The 11,563-nt window shown below is 23.8% G+C and overlaps 1 protein-coding gene across 1 annotated transcript; it reads right to left on the bottom strand.

The window, feature by feature from the left end:
• Positions 1-235: 235 nt before the first annotated feature.
• On the bottom strand, positions 236-7,437 carry LOC145833682 (retinitis pigmentosa 9 protein-like). Its single transcript, XM_082940833.1, has 5 exons — positions 7,325-7,437; positions 6,027-6,097; positions 3,489-3,649; positions 1,304-1,395; positions 236-752 (listed from the first exon to the last, which is right to left on the bottom strand). Exons 2-5 carry the CDS (start codon positions 6,068-6,070, stop codon positions 441-443), a joined length of 609 nt encoding a protein of 202 aa, XP_082796959.1. The 5' UTR covers positions 6,071-6,097; positions 7,325-7,437; the 3' UTR covers positions 236-440.
• Between the last annotated feature and the right edge of the window lie 4,126 nt (positions 7,438-11,563).

Raw genomic sequence — 11,563 nt, 5'->3', positions numbered from 1 at the left:
ATTATAACTCAATTTAAAATATTTTTATAAATAATTATAAAAATGCTTTTTTGCAACAATGTAAGCAGTTTAAATTAAATCAAAAAGCTAACATATAAACTATACTTAAACAGACATTTAGAAAATAACTTTAAAGTTACTAAATTAGATTTAAATAATTACGAAAACATGTTTCTGTTTAAGAATAAAAACTAATTTTAAGAGCAAAAATTAGTACAATTTAAAACTTTGACACATTTTTACTATCTAAAAAATTACTATGCATATAAAAAGTAGGTGAACAATTAAACTTACCATTGTTAAAAAAGTTTAATCAATAAACGTATAAAAATAATAAATCAATGTATCACATTAAATTTTCTTATAATGGATCTAAGCAACTTAGCAATACACTTTATACTATTATTATTAAATCAAATTGAATAATGAAACAACTTTTTTCAATGTTTCTTACTTTTGTGCTTTTTAGCTTTTTTTCTCGGTTTTTCCTCGTCAGAAGAGTCGGATGACGACGATTTTCTCTTCCTCTTCCGCTTTTTGCTTTTCACCTCCTTCTCAACCCACACCACCTTATCCTTCTTCTTTTTCGACTTCTTTTTCTTCCTCTTCTTTTTCTTGGACTCGTCTTCACTGGATGAGGAGCAGGTGGAGGACTTGTTGAGGATGTCGTTGAGCCACTTGAGCTTGGACGCGCTCTCCGCAGTCTTCTTCTTCTTGTTCTTCATCAGAGTGTGCATAGGGTCTTCAAATTGCTGGAAGTAAATTAACTTTATAAGAAACTAGATTTGATTTCACGTAGATGTAGTATTAGCTGTGAGATGAACGGATATAAATAGTTCAGTTACATCATTTAAAGCTATAAAAGTTAAACTTAAATTATATTTAAAGATAGTGTAAAACTTTATTCATTGATAATAAGCAAATTCCATTCAACTTGATTGTAATATGAGACTTTTATTAATTTAGTTTTTAGTTTATTAGCTTTTTATTTAAAAGAAAGGGTTAAAATTTTAAAAACAAGATAACAGAGTATTTAATCTCAAAGATTCAAGCGAGAACGTTCAGAGAGAAAATGAAGAGTTCAAGACTTTCTATAAATTCCAATAAGAAGCTGTAAAAAGTAAGTCCATTGTAATGTACAGAAAATATGTCAGTTGATCAAGTTAAGTATATAAAAATAGTTTTGATATTTTATACAAAGCTTGTATTTTAAGAAGTAAACAGTTTAAATGAATGTTGATTTTTCTTCAATAATAAAATATTTATCAAAAATAAGTTACAAAAAGTATCTTTTATTAATTACCTCTCTAAACTTTTCAGAAGCTGCATTTCCGGACATAAAGAATGGACATTCTCTATCACCTGTTCGATGACCGTAATTCTTGCAACGCCAACCTAAGATTGTTATAATAAATTACTGTAAACAAAGATAAGCTAAAACATTAATATCAATAAAAATGTAAACATAGTAATAGTATTAGTAGAATTTAAACTAGAAGTGTTATATAAAAATTAAAAGGTTATAACTTAAGTTTAGATTCAAAATGATTTATTTAAAAACAACTTAGGTTGATTGTAAATAGTATTATACTTTAAGTAAATTCTAGAGCATCAAAACTTAATAAACTTACGAAAACTAAGCCATATCCAATAAAAAAAATCAATAAAATACACAAAACTAAACAGAAAAACATATAATAAGTATTAAACTGTTATATTAAGTTACTCTTAATCCCAAAACCAAATCTCTAACATTTGAAAAAAAATAATATTTATAACCTATTTTGTTAAAATTTAATATTTTTCATATTTTTTATCAAAGTATTTATTATTATTAATGAGTTAATTTAATCCATTTATAACAAAAACACTTTTATATAATTTTTTTTTCTAATATCGATAAAAAGTAGTTTATAAGATGTAACGTTAAAAGGCGTTAAATCCTGGATATCCTGATAAGCTAAGCTTATCGGAATAAATATCACAGATGTTCTTGTGCTAAAACTTTATTTCAACTAACGACGTTTCACTGCTACTACCTACATAAACACTATACATAATTATACATGCTTTTTCTGCTTTTTTTCTAATGTGTGTTAATATTTTATAGACTCCGTAGATCTGTTCTTAAATTTATTTGAGAGCAGTGAAACGCTGTTAGTTGAAATAAAGTTTTAGCACAAGAACATCTGTGATAAAAAGTAGTTTATAACATGGGAACAGTTCAAATACGCATGTCATTTTGCACAGATATAAAGTTTTATCTTTTCAAGTATTTTAGAACTAAAATAAAATAATTTTTTAAACTAATAATTTTATAATGCACTTGAACAAGTTAATGAAAGTTTTTTGTTTATTAAAACCATAAAAATTTACTACCATAATTTTTTTTTTAATGATTAAACTCATAGAATGCTATTAAAAAAATTAAATAAACTTCAGAACATTTTAAGTAAATAGTTTTACTAATATTAATTTAAAAATACAAAGCTAAATACATACCTAAAAAAATTATTACGGATTTTAAGTATAATTTATTTATTCATACTAACTTTTACAGTTTTAATTATTGTGATTTATCTGTTTAAATACCAGTTTTTATTAAGTTTATTTTTAACATAGATTTGTATTGTGGTTCTTTAAGGCTAAAATTAAAAAATATCTAATTATTGGCAATACAACTTACTAAAGTTGATTTATAGTTTTTGAAAACCAGAAACTTAAAACAAATATAAAAATGGTCACTTTTGCGTAAAAGACGTTTTATGCTAATCTAACACTTAGCCTCGAGTTACTTTTATATTAACTGTATCTACTTGTTTGCAAAATCTACTTAAAATATTTTAAAGATAGCATTTTAATAATTTAAGACAAAATCAATTTTAACAAACTATGATAATAGCTTATAGATAACATTGTAACAAGGTGTAATTGCTACTAACTTTAAACAATGTTTGTTGCTAAACTTTTAGGTAGTAAGTTAATCAGAGATTTTCATTTCAATAAATGTTATTTAAATTTATTTAAAATATTGATTAAAACTTTTAGTATCAAGAAATATGTAATTTTTAAAATTATCTTAGAGTTAGATGTTTAAGAATTTGAACTATATTTTATGTTTTTAATCATAAATAATAGTATTTTACTAAAAGCATAATACTAAACTATTCAATAGTCTTTAAAAATAAACTTGAATCCAATATACTTTATCAGACTTTTCATATATCCCTAAACTTTTACACCTAAAACCTATTTCTTAATGCTTGCTTAACTGCTATCCCTGACATTTAAATATATTTCATAATAACCATTTATAACTTTTATTTCCAAAACTAATAAAGCGTTGTGCATTATGTCACTGGTAAAAAAAAAACAACATGTAAGCAAAAATTTCAACCAGACAAACATGGAAAATTATGTTAAATGAAAAATATGATATGTAGAAACAAGCTCTGTTATCAAAAACTAGAGATGAAAAAAAAACTTACATTGCATCACTTTAACTTCTTTTCCTAAGGGCATCCATAGTCCTTTTTTAGGAGCATTTGCAAGAAATTCTCTTGCTTCTCTGTTTTGTTCTGTTTCTGGAATACAATCTTCAGGTCTTTCTTCTTGTTCTTTGACCATCCCAGGTGGTGCTTGTTCATAACTGAAATTTTTAGTTTTCTCATAAAAATTACAGTTTAGCCCCCATTAATGTGACTTTGGTACTAACAGGATTGTTGCTTTTTAAGTCAAAATAAAAACTGTCCTGAGTGACCATAAGCTGTCTTAAGTGAGTCATCCTGCGTTTTTTAAATGTTTTAAAAAGCTTATTTTAACTTTTAAAGGTTAATAAAATCAAATTATTCAATAAAATTGGTTGTAAAATAACTAAATATTTAAAAAAATCAACTAAATCTCATTCAAAATGTAGAAAAAAAAAGTTGTGAGATTACCAAAAAACATAAAACTATCCCGAGTTTTTCATAAAAAACAAAATTATCTGAGTTATAAAACAAAATTCAAAATATCTTGAGTTATCCTGAGATTTTCAAAATATCTTGAGTGTATGATGACTCTGTACTAAGTGAGATAAATGTATTTTAATTTTTTAATCAACATAACTATAATTATTAAAAAAACAATTGTGTGTCTATAAAAATATCAAAAGGTAAAAGATAGATGAACCTAAGATTTATTTTTCTTAATTGAAATATATAGGGATATTTCAGTACTACATACCAGGGGCGTAGCGTGGGGAGGGACACTGGCGCATGCGTGCCACCCAAAAAAATAAAAAATGTAAAAAAAAGAATGTAATATCTTTATCCTTTATAATTTATTTTTTCTGCTTAATTTGCCTTTTTTCAACTATGTATATCTAGTATTCAAAAAGTTTAACGAAATTTCGAATACCAACTAGTGACAAGTTAGGAAAGTATATGTTATTACTCAATATACTGATTCGGTGCGTAATTGCAAATGCGCACCAATGTTGATGAAAAACTACATAAGGAGACATTTTATAAGTTCATTAACTTCATAAGAATTTAGACTCAAAAAGCACGCAATTAATATAGCGCACCGCTGTAGTATAACCTTATGGCAGATTATTTTTCTACAAAAAGTTTACAAAAATACTTCATGCTTAATGAAAAATTAAACAATTTAACAAATTCTTTTTATGCTACATCGTTAAGACTACTGCTAGTTTTCTAAACTTTATTTTTGTAAACATCAAGAGAAAGCGTATCGGCCTATGAGAAATAAACTTTGTTTGTAATTTTTATTTTAAACAAATACAATCAAATGAATTAAATTTAAAAATCAACTTTTAAGTATTTTACAAAGTTGTAATAAACTGTAATAACACTTATAAAATTGGTCTATTTTAACTTCTGTGTAACTTTATTAATATTATGTGCAATGAGGTGTTGTTATCACTGTTGTATTGTATATTAAAGAGATTGATATTTTTTTCGTAAATAAAACAGATACTTTTGTTTTATTGAATATATTAATTTTTAAAGATATAAAGTTTACTGTAAGTAATACAAACAATTTTTATTTAGTAAGTTTACATTTTTGCAAGTATAAGTAATTCTAATAAAATTTATACTTTTATTTAATTATTTAATTTTGTAATATATAAATATTTTTTAAAACATTTAACGAACTTATTTTAATTAATAAATTTATTTCAATTATATTACTTATTAAAAGTTTTTTTATAGATAATTACAATAATTTTAATTTAGAGGATTTTTTGAGAAAAAAATTTGCGCACCACCTGACCAAAATACCACGCTACGCCACTGCTACATACTGATCAATATAAAAAATTGGGAACAAGTCACTTTAGCACAAGGGAACACTTTTGTATGGAGGGTCATTTTTAAACAAAGAGTAAAAAAATATTTAAAATAAAAAGAAATATAAACTGTAAAAAAAAATGTTACCAACCAAGGGTAAGATTAAATGGTAATAGTGATAATAAAAAAAAAATTACAAAATAAAAACTAGAGAAAAAAAAAAAATTAGCTAATAAAAAAAACGGGGAAAAAAAATACTGACTGAAGGTAAGGTGATAGAAAAAAAATATATACCTAGTAAAAATGACCAACAAAAAAAAGTAAAAAAAAAACATTTAAAAAATAATTCAAAAAAATAAAAAAATTACGGATCTTAGGTAAAGATAGTGGTGAAAAAAAAAAAAAAATAAAGTTAATAATTTTTTTTTTCAATTTGTGCAAAAGTGACACCCACCCAAAAAATAAGTATCATAAATTTTACACCAAAAGACATTTAAGTTTTAAGACTTTGTGAAGATTCTTGTGCTTATACTAAACATATTTCATTATAAGTTTTAAACTATAGAAAAACAAGTTAAAATTTTATAAACAGTATAATTTTTTTACAGTTGGATTAATAAAACAAAAGCAAAGTTGATTTAAAACATTATAAAACAAAATTTGATCAAATTTTACTACTATGCATAATTTACATAACTATTTTAAAACATTGTTTAAATACACTTAACTTACAAAGTGTGAATGTGCTTGAGCTGGTCTATAATTTTTTTATCCATGTCTAGAATGTTAAATCAAGTATAATTCTGTAAAAGGAGTTAATTAAGTACTTTTCTTAATATTAATTTTATATAAATAGGTTGAAAATAAAATATATATTATAACAAGTAAATACAAAAACACTTAGCTATATTGTTCCGATTTGGAATAAAAAAACAGACCACTTAAACTAAGGGTTGGCAACTTTTTTAGTCTGCAGACAGGTTTACAAATTATAGCTTTTTGTGGCAGCATAATTTTAGAAATTCTTTATATGAAAATTAAAAACTCTTAAAAAATATGATAGTAATTAAATGATCATTTAAAAAGCTCAACTGTGTAAAAACTAAACTGAGAGCACATTTGAATGTTTATATTAATAAAGTTAAATCTTGTTTAACTTGCAAAAGTTATTTTCAAACTACTTCTACAGCATTTAATTGTGTAAATCACTCAACTTTTATGAATGATGTTGCTCAAACAGTTGTATTAGTGAAACTTTCAAACTAGAATTAAAGAGCATTCTCCAAAGTGTGGAAGTGAACATATCAAAAATCGGCCAAAGAGAATTACTATAGCAACTTTAAAAGCCAAGAATAGATCTTTAATATCAGAACAGTTAGTTGAAAATACAATATGTAGAAAAATTTAAAATAAAATGATATTCAAAATATTAATAAGTTGTAACAATACTTTCAACCGAGTCAGAGTTGAAGCCATCTACATTCACTTAAACAAATTAAAGTTATGAAAGCAGAAAGACTTGGATTATTCATAATCCTTGTTTAAATTATAAGTTGCTCCCATGTTGTATTTTATTATTTTTGTTAAGAATTTTAAATACTTTTTTGTTTTGTTTTTTGCTTAATGTATTTATAAGACTATAAAAGTTTAAAAATTCTTAATTTAGCTACAATGGTTAAAAACTGATGGAATTGTTGAATTATATTACTGTTGAATAAAATATTTTGTTTGTTTTTAATAAAGTAAAATAGCAGACTATTGTTTAAAATTATAGTTTGCTACTTTATAGCCAAACAAAATTTCCTGGGTTCATGAGTTTAAAAAAACATTGCTATGGTTCATTTGCAAAAATTACAACTTTTTCTTCTGAGTATAAATTAAAAAACATTTACCTTGAGCATAACTTATCATGACGAATCAAAAAAAAAGGATTGGTATACTATGGGCGGCATGTGGTCCGAAGGCCACGGTTTACCAACCCAGGATATAGAATATTTTTTTTTACCATAAAAAAAAAAAGATAAACATACTTGTAAACCATAGATAAAAGGGTTTAAACTCCTGTAGGTGAATTAAAAGCTTCATGTAATTAACAGCTACTTATCTTTATGTTAAACCATTACTACACATAGATATAGAAGTCTCAATTATTAACTAAAATTAAAAACAATTAAATGAATATAATGCTTTGTATATAAATTAATGTGTTAATCAAAAAATATTTCTTCTTTACAGGGTATTTTCCCAATTAAAGGCTGTATACTAAAACTATAAAATTGTGATAATAGTAAAATTAAGTATTACTAATTCCAAGTATTTATTTAAAGGTACAAAATTGAAAAAAAATCGTTTTTATAAACAAAAATAGTCATGATACAAATAAAATTGATATTAACATGTTCCTTAGTTGACGTAAAAAATATTTATTAAACACCCTGTAAGTATATTAAAAGAACAAAAATAAAAAAGAATTCAAACAAGTATTATTTTAAATTAAGTATGCAAACACTTTATCTAAAAAATTCTCAGTTTTTAAAAGCGATCACTGTAACAACAAATAGATTTGTTAATTGAATTAAGATTTTTTAGAATTGCGTGGAAACTTTAATTTTTTTTTGTTTTTAATGTTCTTTCGAAAGTAAAATACATTATAAACCCTTAGTTTAAACTGTAAGCCATCTTTATTTTAATAATCAAGAATGAGCTTATTTTTCAATAGCTTATTAATAACTATAACGAATTTTATTTTGAATAACAAAGTGTTTGCTGTACAATGTACACCTCCTTATATTTCTATATTTGTAAGCAGTTTTGAAACCTAAGTAACATCATTGGTTTACTCAAAAACTAACATTTTTCTTACATAACAAATTTCAAAAGCGTTTAATTAAGTAACTGAAAAAGTATTTATTTAATTTTTATATTAATAAAATATAACTTTAGATAACATATTAAACAAATAAAAAATATATTTTAAAAGTATTCGACTTTTTTGTTAGTAGTTTTTCAAAATAGCAAAAAATGTTTTAGTCAACCGATAAAAAACACTTGTGCTGAATAGAAAAGGTCAGTTTTTTCATTGGGTATATTTCAAAATTCGTTAAGCATATTTCTCATAACTATGGTAATACAGCAAACTAAGATTCTATTAGATATTTAGAAAAATTACATATGGAAAAACTATGTAAAGTTATTTATATAGTAACATATCAAAACTTCTAATACAAAGTCTTTTTAATTCTTTTTTTTATAAATTTTAATCTTTTATTAGTATAGTTCTAATCTAAAATACATTTGAAATATCACACACTTTTACTAAGTTTTCAGCTGTTTAAAATTTAAAAACTTTTTTTTCATTTATTTTTTAAATAAAAAAAAGTCTTTTAAAGGTACAAAAACATAATTCTCACTACTACAACAAGATAATGTATTAATTTTAATTTTTGTTCATAAGGTAAGTATGAAGTTATTAAATGGTGTTTAAATTTTTAAATGTTTTTAGATTACTATTTTTTTTATATGTGTCGACCATGGGGGTTGATCTTGCAATGTTTAACTCAAAAGGTTTTTAAAATTCAAATATATTGCAACTCAGGAAGTTTTATCAGAAAGGGCTGTGAAGGGAAGGGTGTCAAGAGGTTATTTAATATTTTTGTGACCAGAAAATTAAACCAAGTGATGTACATAGAACTAGATTTCAAAACTAGTTTTAATACTTATATTCTAAAGTTGTTATATAATGTCAAATACAGCTATATTTTGCTGTGTTTCGGTTAAAAAAAAAACTTTTACACTTCACAAATTTTATGAATAAATTGTTTGCAAAAACTACACAAAATCTACTTAAAAAAAAACTTTACTAAAAATATGAGGTGTATGAGTATATCTTAAACTGAAGAATAGTAAAATCTGGTTGCAATCATTTTATAATTTTTTATATATGATAGATTTTATTGAAGAACAGATAAGTTGTTTGAAAACTTAAAGCTTAAGATATTATTTAGTTTTTTATGTTTGATTTAAAAGAAAATAAAGTAAATAGGCACAATAACATCAAAAAATATATATGCTTATTCATAGAATTTTCATAAAGTTAATTTTTAGACTTCTTATTTTATTTTTTGTTTTTTCACTGGACAAAATCAGCCTGGAGTAAGTGCTTTTTTAAAGTAAACTTCAGACACACAGTAAATTCTTATCACAGTAATTAAAATAATTAAAAAACAAACATTATCATGAATGTACATTAAAAACTATGTCTGCAAAATTTGAACTGTGTTTTAAAGAATTGTTTGTGTTAAAGTTCTTTGGGTAATTGTGTTTGCTTGTAAAAGCAAGTAAAAGTGTTTTTTAAGGTTAAGTTCAATTACAGTTGTTAAACTTTTAAATAGTAGTTTGAACAGTAAAAAACAAACAAGTTCATGACTGTATACATATAGCTTTCAAAATATATTTAGGATTTGAAAGATAGAAATAAAGAATTTAGCATTAACTGGGAAATTTTAGCACGAACAAAAAAAAGTTAATTTAAAACTTTGCTACACTCTCTGCAATATGGAAAAACACAAGATCTTAAAATTAAACTCAAATCTAGCTTTGAATAAACAAAATGAACTTTTTAGTAATTGTAAACATTTTTCAAGCTTTTATTTTAAATAATTTTGAACATTTATGCAAATTTAGTGTGTCTCATATTTTTTAATGATTTATTTAGTGATGTAGCAATCCTAAAAGTTTTTGCTTAATTTAATGTGCATTTTAATTTACTTTTTAAGATATTATTACAATAAACAAACTGAAGTCAAACAATTGTATTTGAAAACTTAGTGTTTTATTAATATGTATGTACAAAATAATTTATTTGATGCAAGGCTAGACCTTTGCGATGACACATATGCACCACACAGAAAACCAAATTTCCAAGCAACATATGTTAGTGTCCAATTATGTTGTCAACTGTTTTTATAAAGAATTGTTTGTGATTTTGTCTAGTGTAGAAAAGACTATCCTTATCATATGAGCTTAATCCTTGAAGAAATCAGATGATGATTTTATAAATGTTTTACCCTCAATATACCCTTTAAGTGCCCAAGGTATTCTTTAATTTACAAACAAAAAATTTGATATAATTTTTTTTTTTAAATTCTCAAAATAGTTTATTTTACTTTTATGAACTCTATACTGTGTTCAAGATTTTTTTCTAAATAGGCATATATTTAGATAACTTGTATTTTAGTGTAGTTTATAAGTTTTTAGTTTTGAAGTAAAATTCTGCAACATTTTTAAGTAACTTTTTGTTTAAAAAAAAAGGATTGAACTTCAATTTACCTAACTTCAAAAATAGCAGCAAAAAATAAAGCCAGTTTTGAAAATAAACAAATCCAATTCTATTTAACATTGTATAATTATTTGTTTGATTTTCTAGTCACCAAAACGTCAATAGCTGATTGTCAGCCCACTGTGAATCTGACTTTAAAAGTTATGCTAAATTAAGTATGTTTTCCCTTTTTCTACAACCAAGTTAAAACTTTTATAGTATATATTTTAGTACCCAAGAACTTAAGTAATAAATTCACAATAAATATTTTGATGAAATAAATTAGATTTAAAATTTAAAACTTTTTAGGTATTTTGAAAGTTGGTTAAAAGTATGGTAATTTTGTTAACTACTACCTAAGTTTTCTGAAAAAATATATGTGATCTAAATCGGTATCATTTATAAATACTCAATGACGCTGTTTTACTTGTAAATAGATAAATAAACTATATAAAACAAATTAAAACATAAAGATATATCTACACAGCATAAAATATAAATGAATACTAGTCTGCACTTTTAAGAAGACTGATAATTTTAGAGACAACCAAATTTATAAAAACTTTCTTAATCATACTGCTAAGTTAAAGCATAGTTAGAGATTTTATTTACTTAAAGGGTTGCCATTTAACCTGGAAAAGTCTTGAATTTAAAACTTAAAAATAATAAACTTTGAGAAACCAGAATTTTTAAAGTAAAACTATTGTAAAACGTGCAGTTTTTAAGAATCCTACATGTAAAATATTGAATTTTAGATTGTATATGAAATTCACATAAAAAGATAAACTGTAAAATTATACTTGCTATAAAACAAATTAAAAATAGCATTACAGTATCTTTCTAGTAATTAAAAAAAAAATTCTAACATTCAATTTAATTATTACTGAAAAGTAACAAAGAAACTTGTACTTTTAGAAAACTCAAAGAATTTTGAAATTTTTTTTAAAAGCAG

The sequence above is a fragment of the Thalia democratica genome, chromosome 1, assembly GCF_965202585.1.
Source record: "Thalia democratica chromosome 1, ktThaDemo2.hap1.1, whole genome shotgun sequence".
In the NCBI taxonomy this organism is placed as follows: Eukaryota; Metazoa; Chordata; class Thaliacea; order Salpida; family Salpidae; genus Thalia; species Thalia democratica.
Note: the sequence above shows the minus strand (reverse complement) of the source record. Positions and strands in the feature narration are given on the sequence as shown.

Excerpts from the sequence above, each read along its gene's own strand:
- LOC145833682 (XM_082940833.1), bottom strand. The coding sequence starts at position 6,070 with ATGGATAAAAAAATTATAGACCAGCTCAAGCACATTCACACTTT. Across the intron at positions 3,650-6,026 it reads CTCAAGCACATTCACACTTT|TTATGAACAAGCACCACCTG; the intron begins GTAAGTTAAGTG and ends TAAAAATTTCAG. Across the intron at positions 753-1,303 it reads CTTCTGAAAAGTTTAGAGAG|CAATTTGAAGACCCTATGCA; the intron begins GTAATTAATAAA and ends ATTTACTTCCAG.